General features: G+C 40.6%; 1 protein-coding gene across 1 annotated transcript in view; it reads right to left on the reverse strand.

The window, feature by feature from the left end:
• Positions 1-12,529: 12,529 nt before the first annotated feature.
• The window catches only part of LOC147902254 (uncharacterized), a 38,363-nt gene continuing 29,784 nt past the window's right edge, over positions 12,530-21,108 (reverse strand). Inside the window, exons 5-11 of the mRNA XM_087374465.1 lie at positions 15,396-15,472; positions 15,077-15,159; positions 13,603-13,654; positions 13,446-13,514; positions 13,187-13,273; positions 12,805-12,869; positions 12,530-12,638 (exon numbers count right to left, since the gene is read on the reverse strand). Coding sequence (XP_087230591.1) covers positions 12,530-12,638; positions 12,805-12,869; positions 13,187-13,273; positions 13,446-13,514; positions 13,603-13,654; positions 15,077-15,159; positions 15,396-15,472 — 542 coding nt within the window. The remainder of the gene's footprint in view (positions 12,639-12,804; positions 12,870-13,186; positions 13,274-13,445; positions 13,515-13,602; positions 13,655-15,076; positions 15,160-15,395; positions 15,473-21,108) is intronic.

A 21,108-nucleotide genomic window follows, 5' to 3' on the forward strand; every position in this document is an offset into this window, starting at 1 on the left:
CATTGTAAGTGACTTCGAGCCCATCTCACAGCGATAACCTAGCCATCCACCCACTGTCCATTGTTCCACAACAATCCCGTTACATCAAGAAAGACTTGGAGCGCGTTCAGGTGACCACTTCTTTGTCCTATTTTTTGTCGCAGTTCTCTTTTTTCCCCTCCCATCTCTACCACCCCTCCCCCTCCCCCCTCCATTTCCACCTCCCCCTCCATCTCCACCTCCCCCTCCCCCTCCCTCTTTCCATCCCCCTTTCTCTATCTCTCTCTTTTCCTCCCCCCTCCATCTCCCCCTCCCCCTCCCCCTCCATCTCCACCTCCATCACCCCCTCCCCCTCCCCCCTCCATCTCCACCTCCCCCTCCCCCTCCCCCCTCCATCTCCATCTCCACCACCCCCTCCCCCTCCCCCCTCCATCTCCACCACCCCCTCTATCTCCACCTCCCCTCCCCCTTCCCCCTCCCCCCTCCCCCTCCATCATCCCCTCCCCCTCCCCCCTCCCCCTCCATCTCCATCTCCACCACCCCCTCCCCCTCCCCCCTCCCCCTCTATCTCTACCTCCCCCTCCCCCTCCATCTCCACCTCCATCTCCCCCTCCCCCTCCACCTCCACCTCCCTCCTCCCCTCCATCTCACCTCCCCCTGCCCCCTCCCCCTCCTATTTCCACCACCCCCACCACATCCCCCTTTTACTCTCTCTCTTTCTTTCTCTCTCTATCCCTCCCCCTTTCTCTCTCAACCTCTCTCTAACCCACCCTATCTCTTTCTCTCTCTTACTCTCTCTCTCTCTCTCTCTCTCTCTCTCTCATTCTCTCCCCCTCCCCCCCCTCTCTCTCTCTTCCCCATACCCTCCCTCTCTCTACCACCCTCCCCCCCTCTCTCTCTCTCTCTTCAACATACCCCCTCTCTCTCTACCACCCTCCCCCCCCCCTCTCTCTCTCTCTCTCTCTCTCTCTCTCTCTCTCTCTCTCTCTTCCCCATCCCCCCTCTCTCTCTACCACCCTCCCCCCTCTCTCTCTCTCTCTCTCTCTCTCTCTCTCTCTCCCTCCCCCTTACCCCCCCCTTCTCTCTCTCTCTCTCTCTCCCCCCCTTACCCCCCCTCTTTGTAAACCCCCCTCTATGTAAACCCACCACCCCCCTCGGGCTGCCCCGCGGCAGCGCTCCGCAGAGGAACCACCGCCCGCCCGCGGCATCGCTCACCCATAGCGACGCCGCACGCCACCCCTCCGACGCCCGTCCCACCGTGATCGCCATCGCCTGCCACCCGCTCCGTTGCGGCGCCACCCGCCTCCCCTTCGCAGTGGCCGTCGCCCGCCACCCCGCTTGTCCCCGCCACCCCGCCTGTCCCCCGCCCCGCAGTGGTGCACACAGCGCCACCCTGCGCCACCCCGCCCTTGCTCACCCCCCCCGCTCATCGCCCCGCCGCTCTCTGCCCCCCCTCTCTCTAACCCCCCTGCCCCGCGGTAGCGCCAACAGCGCCACCTCACCCCGCCTTGCCCCCCACTCACCACCCCGCGCCATTCCCCCTTCCCCCACCTGCCACCCCACGCAGCCCCGCCCGCCCCACCCCCTCCATGCAGCCCCACCCCCCACCGTGATCGCCACCCGCCCCCCACCTCCCTCGCCCCGCACACACCCCGCGCTCGCTCACCCCCTGCGAACAAAACCCCCACCCCCCCCCCTCGAGCGTCGCCGTCGGGAAGCCCCCCCCGACAGAAGAGTCTTAAAAAAAAGGTTAGGTGAACTAACCCTAGGTTAGGTTAACTAACCCTAGGTTAGGTTATCTAACCCTAGGTTAGTGAAACCTTAGGTCAGTTACTCTAACTAGGTTAAGTTAGTATTAACTTAGGCTAGTTAAGTTTTATCCTAGGTTAGTGTTAACCTGTGTTAAGTTAGTTTTGACATTAGTTTAGTTAGTCACACCTAAGTTCGAAGAGTTTAACTGTTATTTAGTTACAATAACTAGGTAAATTGAACTAACTATGGTCAGTTTAGTCCTCACTAGGCTAGGTTAGACTAACTGGTTAGCATCTAACTAGACAAATAGGTTAGTTAATCTAACTAGATCAACTTGGTTTCAACCCCTTAGTTGGACTCAAAGTCCATTCACACCACCATTAGGACCCCCAAACCCCAATTTTACCCCTACTTTAATCCCTCGAAACTCATCCGTTTGGGACCCAAACTAAACCCCGTTTGAACCCAGATTTCACACACGAAAACATCACGCTACGAGGTATTTTTCCCACCCATTACACACCATTTCGGCATCCCTAGCACTTGTTCATTCGCGCCCCTGTGTGGGCCTCATTTCGCACAAACTCGATCATATCTTCTCGCCGTGACCTCCGATTAACGATCCGTCTGCACCGGCACATTTCCCTATACATGTAGGACAATCTTAGGCACATTATTAACACGATAGTCCCTACACAAACTAACACCACTCTAACTCTCCTAACAAAGCTACATCCACACCCACACTTGGGGCAGCGACACCCTTGGCAAATCATGCACAATTTGCATGTAGCTACGTTTCGGCCAATGCCTTCGACTCCAATGCTTGCCACATCCAATATAACTCCGTTGCAACAACTGCCCCCGCCAATCCTCTACCCCGAATCCCCCCCTGAGATTCAACCACTCCCTTTAACTCCTCCACGCCCCAACATGGCTGGACGTCGTCATGACCATGATGGAGATATTGAGCTTGATACAGAGGCTGATAACTTCTTCCATCAAAGAAATCACAAAAATCAAGGCCAACGTCCCTTGGGAAAACTAGAACTTCCTAAATATAATGGTAGGGAGACCCAGCCCGCTTCCTCCAGCATTTTGATGCCGCATGGTGGTGATCAATCCCATGAAACCAAGGTGGCTTGGTTTCCAATGGCCTTAACTGATGAAGCATCAGAATGGTACCTTGACCTTCTCGTGGAAGAACATGCCACATGGGACCTACTTCAAACCGAATTCAAACGATGCTTTCAAATGGAGAGGCTACAAGATGATCCCGCTCTCCAACTCAGCAAGATCGAACAAGGCCGAAGAGAAGATGTATGCACATACCTAGGAAAGATGAAGAGATTGATCGCCAAATGTGACCCACGCCCAGATGCAAAGTACCTCACGGCATGGTTCATAGCAGGTCTAAGAAAGAAAATCTGAAAGGATATGAAAAAGATAAGTAGCTATGAAACATTCAGTGCTACTCATGCGGCAGCCATTGACATCGAAGATGGCATGACAGACTCAGACACTAGCACTAATGACGGTAGATCAAATACACGAGATAAGTACTTGCAAAAGGGTAAATCAAAGGACACTACCAAAACATCCAATGAAGATCGCCTAGAGGCCATGACCTTGAAGCTGAAAGAAGATATAATGCAGGCCATGGATCAAAAACTCCACTTTTCTCAGCCACCAACTCAAACATATCCACGGCGAGAAAATGTATGGTGTCCACACTGCTTGGCAAATCATACAACAAATGAGTGCCTAGTCCTAAGAGCCAAGATCACTGCACAAGCAAATCCACCGCCACGGTTGTGGTGCCATATCTGCATCATCGGCGGCCATGATGAGAACAGTTGCATCTTCAACATGTGCAACGATTCGCCTCGACCTCCACAATACCAAGCAGCACCCATGCCAGTATACAGGCAACCGGCACTTGCACAAGTGCCACCAGCTCCAAGGCTAAATCCTGTACACGAGTCCCACAACTACTCAGGAATCCGAATCCACGACTGTATCCAAGAGCACCAAATCTAGCTCCTCAGACAATTCCCATACATCAATTACAAGCCGAGGAAGTAGACTCGCTATTTGAGTATGAAGCAAAGTACCCAGCATACTATGTAGAAGGTGCAGAGGGTCTAATACTAGTTTATGCCAATCAAGTACGACCCAACATATTTCGTGCACCAATCAAGTGTTACGGTTGTGGAGAAAATCATCAGATTGTAGAGTGCTCTCATCATGGTAGCCCAGCTACTTTCCAACCACTCTGTAGAGATTGTGGCACAGGACATGCCTGTATGGATTGTCCCATGAAAAATAAGGTCCTAGAACAAACAAAGATTAAGCCTGACGTCCCCATCAGCATCATTGGGGTGGACCATCAAAGTCTGGGTCCAGCAAGTGTAAAGTCACAACTTGTCAATGTGATTACATGCCAACAGAAAGAGGCCACCAAGGACCCTAACATTACAATCCAACCAAAGCGACTTCTGAAAAAGAAAGCACAAGTGCCTCCACCTCCGCCAAGCAATGAGCAGCTGAGCTCATCCACATCAACTCTCGAGCCTCAAATCAAAGAATCTCCATACCTGCATGCAGACGTGGAGAAGGCTCGTTTTCAGGTACTTCAGCAATGGGTCCAAAATGAACAAGCTCAATTTGAGGTTGAGAAACAAGCTCATGACCCACAAAGTATTGATACTGTACTTGAGCCTTTGTTCCAACAACAGACTCCACAAGAGAATATACCACCATGTCAACTTGAAGGAGCCGCACTCTCTAGTATCTTGAGTTGCCCTGTGTCAATTCCCATCAGAATTCTCTTACGGAATTGTCCCAATCTCTGGGAGAGTTTCAAAGGATGGATTGAACTCGCAAATCCCCCTCCACCTATGAATGAATATGATCTTAATTCGTGTATATCTCGGGGTTTAGGCCATGTGACTATGCATTCAATCTTCTTTGGATCTACTCGAATCCTATCGGTGGATACAATGTGACCCAAATACTCTATTTGATCTTGAAAGAAAGTACTCTTTTCAGGATCTATGTAAAATTGATTTTCTTTCAAGAGGGAAAAGACTAGCTTCAGATGTTCCTTATGCTCCTCAATGTCTTTGCTAAATACCAGAATATCATCGAAAAATACTACCACACGATCTTGGTGTTTAAGAAAGATTTGGTTCATCATTCTATTGAAAGTAGCTGGAGCATTAGTTAGCCCAAAAGGCATAACTAGGAATTCATAATGTCCCGTTTGAGTTCTAAAGGCAGTCTTGTATATATCCTCTTCTATCAATCCATAACTTGGTCCCACAAAGTATTGATACTGTACTCGAGCCTTTGTTCCAACAACAGACTCCACAATAGAATATACCGCCATGTCAACTTGAAGGAGCAGCATTCTCTAGTATACTCAGTTGCCCTGTGCCAATTCTCATCGGAATCCTCTTACGGAATTGTCCCAATCTCTGGGAGAGTTTCAAAGGATGGATTGAACTCGCAAATCCCCCTCCACCTATGAATGACATTGAAGATATCCCTATGCAGATGGGTGAGAGAGATGACATATGCAACATTACTGTGCCTTTGATCCACAAGGCATATAATGAAGTCCAAGCCATAGTGGATGGTGGAGCAGGTGGCAATGTCCTATCAAAGGAGCTCTATGAAGAATGGGGTGTCCCACCAATGCAAAAGGCTAATTTCAACATATGCCTTGCCGATGATTCACGGACTAAACCCTTGGCAATAGTGAATGGTGTGTCCACAAAGTTTGCAGGAGTCCGCTTTTCCCTTTAATTCACAATCTTGGATCTCCCCAAAAAATCCTATGAAATCTTGCTTGGATGTCCTTGGTTACGGGAAGCATCAGTCCTCCATGACTGGGGAATTGATAGACTGACAATCTAGAATCGAGACACTGCAGTCAAGGTGAATGTGGGGATTAGAGCTATTAAACCATTTATGCCTAGAGCATTGGATGACACATCTTCCACTACAATCTCGAGCAAATCAGCTCACTTCGGCGTAGAGCAAGATACCGATAATCGATGATCGATTATAGACGCTTGCAAATCTATGGGAAGTTCACTGTCTTTGATAAATTCTACTAACGAGTCAACTAACAAACTGCCAATTATAAGATGAAAGCAAGCCATGGAAGTCACAGCAATCTCGCAACTTGTGGACGTAAAATCTTTGTGTGGCTGGAGCTGATTGCGAACAGTAACGTGCGAAAGCATTAGCGATTGGCTGGCCTGCACTCGTCACCCAAGAACGAAAGCCATGCATGCATGATGCAGCGCCGGCCTGCAATTCAACTAAAATTGCACTGACTGACGTTCGTAAGTTGCCTCTCTCCAAAATCATGCTTCAAGCATCCACTTCGAACAATCCGCATCATCGCATGGACAAAATATGTACCAATGCCGGAGCACAAAATGCTCGGATGGGTTGTCAATCTGGATAACTTTGAGCTTTCGAGCTTTTGAGTTTCGAGCTCTTGATGAAACCAATCACCTCTCATCTTTCATCACCCAATGTAGAAAGCCTTAAGCTTGCTTTAGCCTTTGGCTGATCCGAGCTCTCTATTCCCTCCCCACCCATGGCTAATCGATCGTTTAATCAAGGAACACAGCCTCAATCCTTCCATACACAGCCCTCTTTGCAACACGGCTCACTTGATCCCCCACGCTTTCCTGCTTACTTTGTTCAGACCCCTTCCCGTGACTGTTATAGAATCAGCTCCGTGGCTGCTTCTTCAGATGAGCTTTCCGACCGTTTCCAGCATGCAGCACCTCATTCGTTTCCTTCTCCGTTCGACTCCCGCGCCCGGGGTGCACCACCACCCCGATTCAGTATTCCTCAGATGGGCGCGTTCCAGATGCAGGCTATTGAGAAAGATTTAAGTTTCACAGAGGACAAAAGTCGAGCCATAAGAGTCCGCACAATCTGCGTCGTTGTTCTCGTCTGTATCGTGCTACTTGCTATTGGTTCAGTGATTTTCTGGCGGGTCTTCCTGCCGCACTCTCTCTCGCTTACAGTTCAGGTCTGTGTGTGTGTGTGTGTGCCGTTAGATTCAATGGATCGTCCAGTCCCAACTCCTCACACGTCTTCTCTCGTTTCCAGAAAATATCGTTCCAAGGGTTCAATGTGGGGCAAGGGCATGACGCAAGTGGCGTACCAACTCAAGGGTTGAGCGTGCAATGTACCTTTTCCATCCTCTTATCAAACCCATCCCGATTCCTTGGAGTTGATGTTAGCGGCAATATAAACTTGATATATGTTCAAACTTAACGGTTGCAGCAGGCCAGGTAGGATAACCTCTCAAACCAGCAACGCATTCTTGTGTGCCCCCTGATTCGCTAATTTGACTCGTTGCCTCAGTTTCTTCTTCCAGCCAACCTGATTTGCATGAACGTTTCGTTCCCCGAATGCCGGCTCTGTCATGCTTGGTGGTCGATGTTCCTTACAATTCCTGTAAAACTCATCTGTCTTTTTGCTTCGTTATCAGATTCAAGAACTGGCACTGAACAAGGGCAGCCAGCAAAATATATCAGTCATCGTTAACATACAGGATACTCCGCTGTATGCGGTAGGAATGAGGTTAGGAAACACAGGAGCAGTGGTGCATCTTGATGTTGATCTTCTCGTTAGGTCCAAAACAGACATTCTGGGGAAGATCATACGCGCCAAGTTCTCAAATTCTGAGCGATGCAGTATCAATCTGGACACCACCAACTTGCAAGTGATGAAAAAGCAATGCTCCTTCACAGTGTAATATATCCTCAAGGGCACATCCACCGGAAATCGATGCCAAAATGATTTCTTACGATGGGTGATACCGTTCTGGGTGGGTCTAAAAGGCCCGTGCTTCTCTTGGTGTCCTGGAGCAATCAGCTTCAATGCTGAATTGGCTCATGGATTATAATACGTGTTGGATGTAGGTATCCACCAAGTGTTATGTGGATCATCTTAGGATAGATCTATGCATATGTGTTTGAGAGTCTTTTCTCCCATTGGTTTGCCCCAACTCACGGTCACTAATGAGTTTAGGATTTTTGTTAGCACTCCCCTAAAAGGGGAAGGCTATAGCATCGTTTCAATTTCCCTTTGAAATCGGGTTATGTGACACTTCTTACCCATGTACCTAGGGAGTCTCAGTTTTATGGCATGCAACCTTCCTCATGCACCTTCCTCCACTTTATCTCGTCCTCATAGCCCGCTATTAGATCATATATACTTTCCAAGCTTCCACCATTCATTATAGGTCATAGATAATTTCCAAGCTTCCACGATTCATTATAGATCATAGATAATGGGGCAGTCATGTTGTCGTGCACACAAAAGATTTGGTTATTGCAACCTATTTGTTGTGTATCTAAACATAATTTCTATTGGTTCTAGTAGTTTTGTCTAGCTTTCCTTGTTGAATGTCTTTGCTAGCTACTACATGCTTGAATGATAGCATATTCTAGGAGCATCTTGGCTATGAGTTTTGCTTTCTTGTTGCAGTTTGCAATGATTTCATGTCTACAAGGTTATTTAATTTTGTTGATAGCTTAGATCTTGTGCTACTTTGCAACGGTGCTACATCTATGAGGTCATTACCTTTGCCTTGTAGAGTAGCTTGCTACACTGACTCATGGTTTGCTTCTTCTATGAGGTCATTACCTTTGCCTTGTAGAGTAGCTTGCTACACTAACTCATAGCTTGCTACACACTAAATCATGGTTTGAAGTAGTTAAAGAATTTAAATACTTTGCTACTATTGTCATTTTGTATATTGCTAGCAAAGGTAGCTTGCTGTAGCTCAAATAGTTATCTCAAAAGATAGAGTAAGAGTAGGAATTTAACATGCAGGACTAGGAAGCTAAAAATCTCAGTATAATGGACTTTATGAAGAACAAGAACTCAAAAAAGATACAAAAAAATGAAGGAAGGGAGATACCATGATAAAATGCAAAGAAAGACAATAGAAGAGCAAAAATGAGGAGAGAGTACATAGCAAGAGAGCACACCACAAATGACTAACTATGCATAGATTAGTTGTAAAGAAATATAAATCCTCTAGGTTTATAATTTTTGACCCTTTCCCCCTTTTAGCACTCTTATGTGTTAGTGGTTAATGGCATTTTATCACATGATGTTGAGATGGATCTTGGACATATTTTGATGGTCCATTACCTAGACCACATCCACCTACACGAGTTATTTTACAAGCACAATCTAAATCAAATAAGAAGGATGAATATGATGATCATTTAATAAAGTAAAATGTACAAAACCTTATGCTTGGATTGTTCAAGTTCAATAGACTAAAAACATCCAAAGAACCAAAATATGTTTGTAGCTTTATATGAATAAAAGAAAAATGATCAAGGATATTGACATTGAGAAATCAAATCAATCAAAAATTTGACGTAACAATTAATCAAGATGTGCCTATGTACTGAGAGTCAAAGCTATCAATACACAACTTGTAGCTACAAGAGAGACTTTAAAGTCTAAAAGAATTTGGGCAAGGCATCCTCGATAGACATGGTGGAGGATATGAGAATCTAGTTTGAATCATAGCAGTTCAAAAGAAGGTGCCAACTTGCAAAAACTCCAATTTGCTTTATTGGGTGAAGAATTAAGGACATATCCACTCAAGCAAAAAAGGGACAAACAAGGTAACAAGCCTTTATAGCCTCTAATAGAGGTAAAGGAAGAGGTAGAACAATATGTATAGGAACTAGACATATCAACATCAACATCAACATTAGCATCAACATCAACATCAACATCAACAATATAATCGTTATCAGCACAAAAAAATCAAATCATGGTACTTATCAGCATTAGCATCACATTTAATATGGAATCATTCAAATAGATGAAACTTCTAAGGTTAGAGGAAATACTTCAAGACATCTATCAAGCATTTAGTACAACTATTGTCATAAATTTGGGCATTATGAAAGAGATTGGCGAAAGAAACAGTTTGATCAAAACGATGAACACAACACCAATAATGAAAATTTTCAATTAAGAGGAAATTTCATGGACATAATCAGTCATGACCGACGCTTCCGACATCACTACAGGAGCGGTCTCCTTGCAAGAGGAGGTTGGTCCACCATTGGAGCACATTGCCCTTCAAAAAGGTGGATGCCTTTCGAACTTTGGAGGATGTCAAACTAAATAAGACAACTCCCCACTCCGTTTTAGATGAGTTTGTATCTATCTAGATGGAAGAGATGCATAAGAAACTTAAGGGCCAGATTCAAGAGAAGTTCAAAGAAGAACTGAAGATCTCCTTAGATGCACAATTGCAAGAGGAATCAAAGGAACAAGTTAAAAGGGATCTCACATTAAAGAAGCTTAGGGTTGGTGGGTTAATAGAAACTAGAATGTAGAGAAGATTCTTGGGAAGAGGTCTATGGAAGACTCAACAAATCTTTCCCAAGGATTGAGGTTGGTAAATTTAGACTTTGAGATTGTTAAGGAAGGAGCACATGGAATTCTTACTTTCAGGACAAGAGTTGAAAGAACAGACATTCTTAGGTAGTCCAAGAAGTTGAAAGGTTTACATGTGTGGATTGCAGAGGAACTCACAAAAACTCAATTAGAGAACAAAACCTCAAAGCTTGCAAGCTTTATGAAGGTGGCTAAAAAATAAGGAAAATGGGCTATCTATTCCGATGGCAAGGCATTGATCAAGGATTCCAAATCTAAACCAATAGGCCCTTAGTCTATAATTGATGTATTATCTCCTTTTGTTTTCCTTTTTTTCTTAGTCTTTTGGTTTATCAACTATACTAGTTTAACCAATTGCAATCAGAACTTTAGGTGGTTATCTTATGTAGGAGTTAAAACTAGTGTAATTTGGACTTTAGGTGCTTATCTTATGCATTGGTTAAAGCCAAGTGTAATCAAAACCTTAGGTGGTTATCTCATGTCCTTTAAGACATAACATAAAACCATTTTTCTACCAAAAAAAGAAAAAGAAAATAGTAGGTAGCTAATTCATCCACAACATCTCAACTTGTTATCAAGTGTCCTTTGATAGGGTCTCATAGCTTATGTGCTTGTCTTTCATAGTTAGTATTAGTATTATGTAGTATTAATTATTTGGTATATTATTAGATTAATTTGTATCAATGCGGCACAATTTGCCAATGATGGACCCCAATTTAGTGCCTAGGTGGAGTGTGGATTAACAAACTTTGTGAGGCTTTTGGGACCAAACTTGGTAAGAGATTTTTGCTGAAATATCTTATAAGTCCTTAACGAGTTTTGTTCCATTTGGATCAACATATACCAACTTGCCTTTGATGCACCCCAATTTAGTGCCTAGTTGGGGTATGGATTAAAAAACAATGACATCTATTAATCATGTGCTTTGTTGTACAACATGTGCTTTTATGTACTTTCTATTATGCCTTATGCCTAATCGGGGTATGGATTAAAAAACAATGACATCTATAAGTCATATGCTTTGTTCTTAAAACATGTTCTTTTATGCACTTTCTATTATGCTTTAGTCCTCATGTGCATATATGTGCTTTTGTGTTGTGCTTTAAGGTCTTTCTCATGTGCTTATATGTGCTTCTATGTTGTGCTTTAAAGAGATATAGCTAATGAGATTTCTAAGCTTTTATACTATCAAGGTTTCTACACAATTCACGTGGGACATGCGAATAGGAAAGTCAAAAAAAAGTTCTCAATGTCTTATTCTAGGATATTTGCTAGTAAAGGCCTCTCATAGCATCATATTCTACAATATATCTATGGGCTTTTGATTCATCTCAAGTATAAGGATGCATTGCATACTCATGATCAATAGGATTTTGTCTTACTTTTCTCATCCTCTTGCAATCATCTTTTTTTTCCATTTTGCAATATTGTTTTGTTATGGTATATATCAACATGTGAATTGCCTCTTTATCACTTATATATCAACATGTACTCACCTTCATTATCACACCTTATAAAGTTGATATATTTTTTAGTTCGTTTCTCCACCAAAGATTTATAAGATTGAAAGTCAAATGCTTCCAACTTTTGCTTCATGAAACACAACCAAGCTTTCCTTGAATAGTCGTATAAAAAGAAATGTACATACATTTTTGTAATTTAGATGGCCAAATATCTTGTTCCAAAGTATATTATAAAATTGTAATTGTATGTCATAGCATTTTCATGCTCTCAAAGCATAAGAGGGACTTTAATTCCTCTAGAAACAAGTTTTTATACATCACACACACACACACACACACACACACACACATACACACACACAGATTTAATAGATAAGATGGATTTTTTGGCCATTTATGTACTACTCAAAGAAAAATGTAGACATGGGTTCTTAACTACATTGGCGTCCTCACAAGAACTTCCCTCATTTTTTTCTTATGTTGACAAACAATACATTTCAGCTCCAATGAATATTAAATATCAATTTTAAAGGATAAACTAGTTATAGATAGATTGTTTCAAAGGTTTCTTAGCTCTAAAAGTTACAAAATAGATGCATGGCATCTTGCTATACTTTTGTCATGCATCATCACACATTCACAAACTTTTTTGTAAAAGGCAAGATATTTGAAATACATTGAAAGACACTTTTGTTTAAAAAAGCCACTCAACCTTGAGTGCAAATTTCAAACAATGGTTTTCGAAGTTTAGGGTAACAGAGACCAAAAAGTCACCCATTTTTATCCTTTTAAATGTAATGGTGTTTTCAATATACATCCATTTACATTTCTCCATGTGACAAATCTACCACTTCCTCAAATTGTCAAGGGGAAGATTTTAACATGGTAATTTCCTTCCTTGTTTTTTCCAATGCATTACCATCTTTTTGTTGTGTAGACTGAAGTAAGGCAATTGTAGTTGTACATATAGTACTGCTTCAAATAAAAGATAATTAATTAGTATTGTACATTACAAAGCTTTTGCACTTATTATCACTTACTAGCTAGAACTTTGTAATCCAAAAAGAGATGCATGTTCAACAAGAAAACTTTGGCCATTAGTACTAATATAATGGACATGGAAAAATAAAATACTTACAAAAAGGAGTAAAGAGTGAGTCCTAGTGCCACCACTCCAAATGACACAAAATACAATGATCCAATCTATAGAGTTATAAGAAGGCAATCTGATTAATATTTGTTATTGTCAAAAAATGAGACAAAATAAGCCTTTCTACTATAAGAAAATAAGTTTTTTACACTACAATAAAACAAAATATAATGGGATACACAAACTTTTAAAAACAAAAATGGAACATAACAAATATTTCTACTATAAGAAAATAAGCCTTTCTACTATAAGAAAATAAGTTTTTATTCTATAAGAAAATACATACCATGGGATAAACAAAATTTTGAAACAAAAATGGAACAAAATAAATATTTCTACTATAAGAAAGTAAGTATTATAGGATACTAACCTTTTTATGGTACAAAAACTTTTGAACAATGATTGCCCAAAGGTCTGATGTCATTAATGACATGTTAAACATTGTAGAGCCATTGATCTACTTTGTCAATAAACATGTAGCTTATGAGAAGTTCGTTAAAATATCTAGGAAGCATAGACCCATTCCTTGTTTTTGAATCATGAATAATTTGTAGACAAAGGCAAAAATTTTAGTAACATGTCAAAGATAACTAATGGAAGCTATGTAAAAGTTGTATAATTGATCATACCTTGAGGTAGAATGGCACTACTGAGTAAAAGGTGAAAAGAGAGGTTGCAAAGACTAAGAAAGGTGTAACCTACATATTTTTAAAGCACATAAAATTCCTTTAGATACGAGTGATATCAATTTAAGGAAATAAGATTTAAATAAAGATATGTACTTACTGCAATCAAATTCCATTTGATAGATTTCAGTTCAGATATTTCAAGTAGTAATCTGCAAAACTTCAACTAGCAATGATTATGTTAATTTCATTGATGAAAAGGGTGATCACACTAATGAAACATGTACTAAATGGTCTACATTTTTTGAGGATATTATTAAATTTTATAAGGAGTAGTATATTTTATATAATGATAATAACTACGGTCCATTGTGATAACTTCTTCTTTGAATACTCATGAGCGATCACTGTGTGTGAAGTTATTTATTATTTAACGGTTTCATGGTACATAAAGCAAATGTTTTTGGATGTACACTAATACAATCTTGAAATATTAACTTTATAACACATTTTATAGTATTTTACTACCATTGATTATGTTCTTTTTCCATGAAAGAGACTTCTATTAAGTATGAAAAAAACCCACGTGAGCTAGCTCATTGCAGAAATACATCATGTTGGGCATGAGGAAAAATACTCTAGAGGAGTAAATTTATTATGATTTTGACATTTGCTACAATAATATCTCAACATCATGATAGCAAGTCATGCATTATGTTCTTGTATAGAATGAATTTACATAAAATATTATTAGATTTAAATTATTATTTTCAATATTTTTATCCCTCTCTCAAAAAACTTCAATTTTATGCTCAAGCACTAGTGCACATAGTCTATTAGTAAAAGGTGCAACATTGGTTCTCCCTCTTCTCAAATACTTCTATTCATCCAATGGAATGCCATTATAAATGGATAATGTTTTATTGGTAGTGTACGTAGTATTAATGTGTAGTATAACTCAAGATGTGTCTCCTTCGACATTAAGGCTTGGGACATTGCCTTGGACATCAATAACAAGTCTAGCTATGCTATGAAGCATGTCTTCCCAACTAGAGTAAGGTAATGTCATGTTCTAACTTATTCTTATTTTATGACCATTGCTGGTTGAAGTATTTACTTGATTTTATCCTTGGACAAATTAATATAATAAAATCCTAGTATTTTTGCTCATTGATTTGTTTACATGGTTCTTTATAATAATTACCTTTCTCGATAATCTTATCATGTTTTGCATTGTGCATAAATTCTTGGACCTTCTTTTGGGATTCTTGTCTAATCTTAACACACACAGAGGAACATAGGCACTTAAGCATGCATGCATGCACACATGCTTGCACACATGCATGCATGCACACATGCGTGCACATACACACACACACACACACACACACACACACACACACACACATGCATGCACACGCGCGCGCGCACACACACACACACACACACACACACACATGCCATGCACAAGCCCATGCATGGACATGCACAAAGGTTACACATGTGTGCATGTGCATGTTTTTGCAATGTGTGTGCTTGTGTAATGCATATGCACACATATAGGCAAACATAATCAAAATATTAAAGCTATTTCACTTGTTAACGTCTAGGATCAAAAAGTTTTTGAGACACACAATTGGCAGAGACTTAGCGTGGACCCAAAAACTCCAAGTAATGCCATCATCTCCATAAAATCATTTCTTCTTGCTAGAACTTCCTAGAAAATTTTGCAAAGGAAAGTATTAGAAACTTTGCATAAGTATCATCAAATATCCTAATTTTAAAACCTCAAAGAAAATAAATTTAATATTTTGAATTAAAGAATTCCCTTTATAAACTTCTTGTTTGCATAAATAATTCATGAAACTTCACATTTTTAATAGTGGTACATGATCTTTGAGCAAAAATAAATCATAATCTAAGAATTTGTGGATTGAATGATGAAAATATTACCTGCATAACATTGCTTATTGCATAAAGAAGAGATGCTAATAAGACTAGCACATCCCCCTTTATAAGCTCAATTTTATCTGCACAATCAATGCTTGGAATATAGTCTTTAATTTTGGGGATTAGACTATGAATAGATAAAAAATTACAAAAAATTTAGATTTTCTATGTTTTTGCATTCTTCTAATGGTACATTATTTGCTACAACATGTCCACACTACATTAAACAAGGATAATCTACTTTTATAGGCTCATGTCCTTTCTATTTTCTACATGCACCAAGTGAGATAATAATATTTTTAATTTATTCATAATATACAGTGAGGATACAAAGAAAAGCTATATACATACAATAATTTAGGGAAAAGTACTATCTATGTCATGGGAGAAAGAGTTATAGAGAGTTGAGCTACAAATAAAGGGAAAATGGTCTACGATCGAACTATGGAAACATTTTTTTGTTAAATTGAGCAAAAAGTTAAGTTTCATGGATGGTGAAATTAGGAATCAATAGATAAACTTGTTGTAAGTAAGTGTTCACTTGCATGGATTGATTGCCTTTGCAAGCATATATTCATTCCATTTAGTGTTTCATATCACTAAAGTGATCCATGTTTTATTAGAAGAGGTTGGATGATTTAGAATAACATACTATAGCAAAATCATCTCACACAGAGGACTTTAAAGAATAGTTAATAATCCTCAAGGGCCTTGTAATCCCATGCTTATCCCCAATCTATGGTTGGAATAGCAACATCTATTTCAAAATTTCTTCTAAAGTCCACTCTTTGTTAAGGATAGCTAAGGGCATTCTGTCTAATCCATTCTTCTTCTCCTAAGATTGTATCTTTCTTAGAGCTTAGGTAAAGATTCTCAGAGGGAATGCAGGTAGAGATCCAATAGAGGAGGAGAGTTTCTGAAATTATAGTATCTCATAAATTTTTAATCAGTCATACATTTTAATAAAATCTCACACAGGATTTTAAATTGGAATTGCTGATCTAAAAAGCCCAACTCAAGTTAGCAAAACATAGTAGATTATACAACATACAAAACCATAATATTGTTTTGCTTGACAATTTGGAATGAAAAGATGGGAATTGATCATTCTAGTAAACATGAAAAGGGAAATTAAGCTATCCAAATCCCCTATTCCAAAGTATCTTTGCATAAATTAAAAGAAGTTAAACAATATCACTCCAGTTTTCATGCAAAGACCTCATTTAAAATTAGAGCAAAAATTAGACATGAATTTCAAGTACTCAAATTGAGAATAAGAGACCAATGAAAGGTAAAACTGCAAAAGAGAGAATATATAACTTAAATGTATATCTATATATGTGACAACATTTTTACCAAGGATCAAACATGAAAAAAATGAGACATTGTCAATGAAAAGGCATTGAGTATCTTTATGTGATACCCAATAGTGAACATAGGATGGCATGGTCCTTACATAGACATAAATCCATGCAAATGGGTGTCTTACTGGAGAGAAGGAGATATATTTTCTTTTGCTTAGTGTTTATATGTCTAAATTCCACAAAATTTAGGTGGAAAATGGTAGCATCGACTACGTCTTTTGTTCACCACATAGTATTACTTGAGCTAGGAGTTTGATGGATCACCCTCTCAAAATGTTTGTGTACAAAGATAAGTTTAAGCATTATGATATAAAGTCACTATGCTTCCTTATTAGAGAGAAAAACACACTAGAGTAAGGTGTTCAACCCAAGCCTTGTTGAATGATGCTACTACCCATATGTAGCTTGATTTCTTTAAAGAATAGCATGCCTGACCAATGTGACAAAGATACTATTGCTTGATGTTTTTCAATAATAATGCAAAATATATAAATGTATAGTAAATTCATTCACTACTACAAAGATATTATTGCCTCATGTTTTTCAAAAAGAATGCAAAATCTATAAATGTATAGTAAATTCATTCACTAAAACCAGAAGTTTCGCATTGAAGGAGTCCAATTTAGAGATGCATTGGAAAGGCTTCCATCTCAGTCTGGTTTTCAAAATCACCAAGAGGATGAAAATCCTTTTCATTGTAGATGAGGAACCTCAAAAATGTTGAGAATCATGGTTATTCTAACACTAGACACATGTCCACATGTATTGAGGCACACGGGCATGAAGGCATGTGGATCTCATGGAGGGAATCGCATGGATCATGGAATTTGTACTTTTGTGGCCATGGATGCAAACAAGTATGTGGACTTGAATGCACACAAGTTTGTCGATCATAACATGTATGGGTGGAGCTTTTGGATTCTATTTAAAGGGCCTAAGAGAGTCTTATCTTAAGGCTATAATACAAGGATATTTGTACATCCATTGTATTAATTGTGTGGCCTTATCCTCCACCTCTCTCTCACACGTGGGTTTTGCATGGTGAGAGAAAGATAGAAGCAATCAATCACATGACAGACAATGAGCATCATTCATAGGATAGGCAAGCCTCATAGTCTGCATATTGGGTGAGGTTAGTGGAGGAATATCTCATGATCTCACATGTGATGTCTCATACAAAATCTAATCTAATCTAGAAGGTTAGATGACCTTTCAACCTCCCAAAGGAGAACTGAAGTCTAGGACACTTCAATTTTTTTTGTTAAAGGCTAGGACACTTCAATTTTTTTTGTTAAAGGCTTAAATTTCAAACATAAATAGAGGCTCAAGTAAGTTCAAGATGAAGACCATCCTAAGCGCATATGAGCTTTGGGATACTGCTACTGGGGTGGACGTGAAGCTAGTTCCAAGACCCAATGTAGCACAATAGATAGTACCAACTGCAGATGAGATTCTCGTGTGGATAAGAAGAAATGCAGATGCGCTGTGTTCTATTCTCTGCATTGTAAGTGATTCTGTCATGGCGTTAACTCAACATGTCACCACAACGGAGGAGGCATGGACGAGCTTGAAAAATCAGTCCGAGACCACGAATCAGAGATAGATTCAAAATTTGAAGACTCAACTCACGAACGAGAAATTGTCTGAGTCTGAAATGGCAGAGAAGTTCATTACTAGGGTGAAGAATCTGCACGATCAGATGACTGCGATTGGCATCACCATCACCAGTGAGAATCTAGCACAAAGGCGCATACAGATTCTCCCACCAAAGTACGACGGTCTTGTTATGGTGTTGCATATGCAAAATAGAAATCTGCCCCTCAACTTTGAGGATTTTAGCGCAATGCTTCTAGAGGAGATGTGTCAAAAGATGAGGACTGGAGAAGATTCGGCTTTCTCGATTGGATCAAAGAAAGGTAAGGGTAAGGACTCTGGTAACCCATCTTCTTCTGATGATAAAAAGAGAAAGAAGAAGATCAAGTGCTTTTATTGCAACAAGGCAGGGCACAAGCAGAATGAGTGCCGGAAGAAGATTGCAGATGAGAAGAATGGAGTAAACAAAGAGTCTAGCAACAGCACGTAGGCAATACTAGTAGAGCTATTCGTAGAAATTGAGGAGATTTGCACGGAGGTAGTTCATGTACCTGCAGATAAATCTTGGATTATTGACAGTGGTGCATCGTGCCACATGACCAGTTGAAAGGATTGGTATACCTCTCTACATCCGATAGGGAATGACATCCTGGTAGTAGTCGGCAATGATGCAAAATGTCCAACAAAAGGAAAAGGTACGATTGCTCTCAAGTCAAATGGAGTTGTAAAATAGTTGTCCAATGTTCTTTATGTGCCAGATATCAAGAGGAACTTGTTGTCCATTTCTACGATCACGAATCGAGACCTCAAAGTTCAATTTGATAAGAATGGCGCACAGATTTTGGATCTCCAAGGGAAGGTCATAGGTAAAGGTACACGGTGCAACAACATCTACGAACTCTCAGCTTTCAGTGCTCGAGCCGATGTGAGCAACACTAAGCTGTGGCATGAGATGTTTGGTCATTTAAACCTTAGTTCTTTAAAGGAGATGCATAAAAGTGGAATGATTCTAGACCTACCAGAAATTACAGATCTACCCGATGTATGTGAAGCTTGCATGATGGGCAAGCAGCATCGACAGCCCTTTCCTAAAGAGGCCAGTAGGGCAAAGGCTCCTCTAGAGCTCGTTCACATGGACCTCTGCAAAAAGATGGAGATGGAAGCTTTGGGTGGTTCCTACTACTTCATGACGCTGATCGATGACTACAGTAGAAGGATATGGATATACTTCCTGAAGGCTAAAGATGAGGCTTTTAATAAGTTCAAAGAATGGCATCTAATGGTTGAGAAAGAAACTGGGAGGAAGGTGAAGAAGTTGAGATTAGACAGAGGAGGTGAGTTCACATCAAGTGAATTAGAAAGTTACTGCAAAAGTCACTTGATCAAGAGGCATAAACCCCCGCCTCATACACCACAACAAAATGGAGTAGCAGAGCAAGATGCATGTCATCTGCAAAATGGGAAGGAGTATGATGAAAGAGAAAGATTTACCAAAGACTTTCTGGGCTGAAGCATGTAACACGGTAGTTTACATTCTGAATTGTAGCTACACGAAGGTTGTGAATGGGATGACTCCACTGCAGGCCTTTTTTGGTAAGAAACCTTCAGCTGCACATTTCAGAGTTTTTGGATGTGATTGTTTTATGCATGTCCCTGATGCTAACAAGACCGAATGGGAACCGAAAATGTGTTTTCTTGGGCTACAGTAAAGAGGCAAAGGGTTACCATCTCTATAACCCTATTATTGAAAAGGTAATAGTAAGTCGCGATGTGGTTTTCTTAGAACAGCCGCATCAATTGGAGGAGGATGCTTCCTTCCTAGACAACTAGGACCAGGATATCCATCCAGTTCAACCACCAACAGCAGATTGAACTCCCCTAATGGTGCTTGGGAGGATTCAAGATAAAGAAGAGGAAGAAGAGCCTGCAGAACCACAATGGCAATGGCCATTCTCGAAGTGGGTAAAGCAGCTTTTGGATGGCAGAGAACCTCCAGACATTGAGAAGGAACCATCCGATCACTGCCGGTCCAAGAGATTAGAGGAGCAAAGAAGGGTGCAAGAACACTTGGTCAACTACGCTTTGATGACAGAGGTGATCTGTGCTGAAGAACCCAAGTGTCTTGAAGAGGCATAGGGTGATGATAGCTGGATGGAGGCTATGCAGTTAGAGTATGGCTCCATAATGAAGAACAACACTTGGGACCTTGTGGATCGACCACCAAAATGTAAGGTAATTGGCACCAAGTGGGTGTACAAGACCAAGTACAAGTCCGACGGCATGTTGGATAAGTACAAAGCTCGACTCGTGGCAAAAGGATTCACACAAGTACATGGTTTTGATTATTAGGATACTTTTGCTCCCACATCTCAACTAACCACAATTCGCAATGTTTTGGCTTTAACAGCACAAGAAAGTTGACCCGTGTTTTAGATGGATGTAAAATCTATCTTTCTAAATGGAGATCTCAAGGAGGAGGTATATGTGGAACAACCACCAGGTTTTGTGATCCCCAGTTCATCGCTAGTTCAAAAGGTAAAGTCTATAAACTGAAGAAGGCACTTTACGGGCTGAAACAGGCTCCATGAGCATGGTACCAGTAGATTGATGCCTACTTTTTGCAAAACAGGTTCAGGAGGAGCATGCATCTGATGCAAATTTGTATATCTACAAAGAAGGAGGCAGTTGTATGATTGTGGTCCTTTACGTGGATGACCTTATCATAACAGGGAACCATGAAGAGAAGATCTCGCAGACAA

Source organism: Dipteris shenzhenensis, chromosome 5 (assembly GCF_047967505.1).
Source record: "Dipteris shenzhenensis isolate YYH24624 ecotype China chromosome 5, Dip_SZ_1.0, whole genome shotgun sequence".
Classification (NCBI taxonomy): Eukaryota; Viridiplantae; Streptophyta; class Polypodiopsida; order Gleicheniales; family Dipteridaceae; genus Dipteris; species Dipteris shenzhenensis.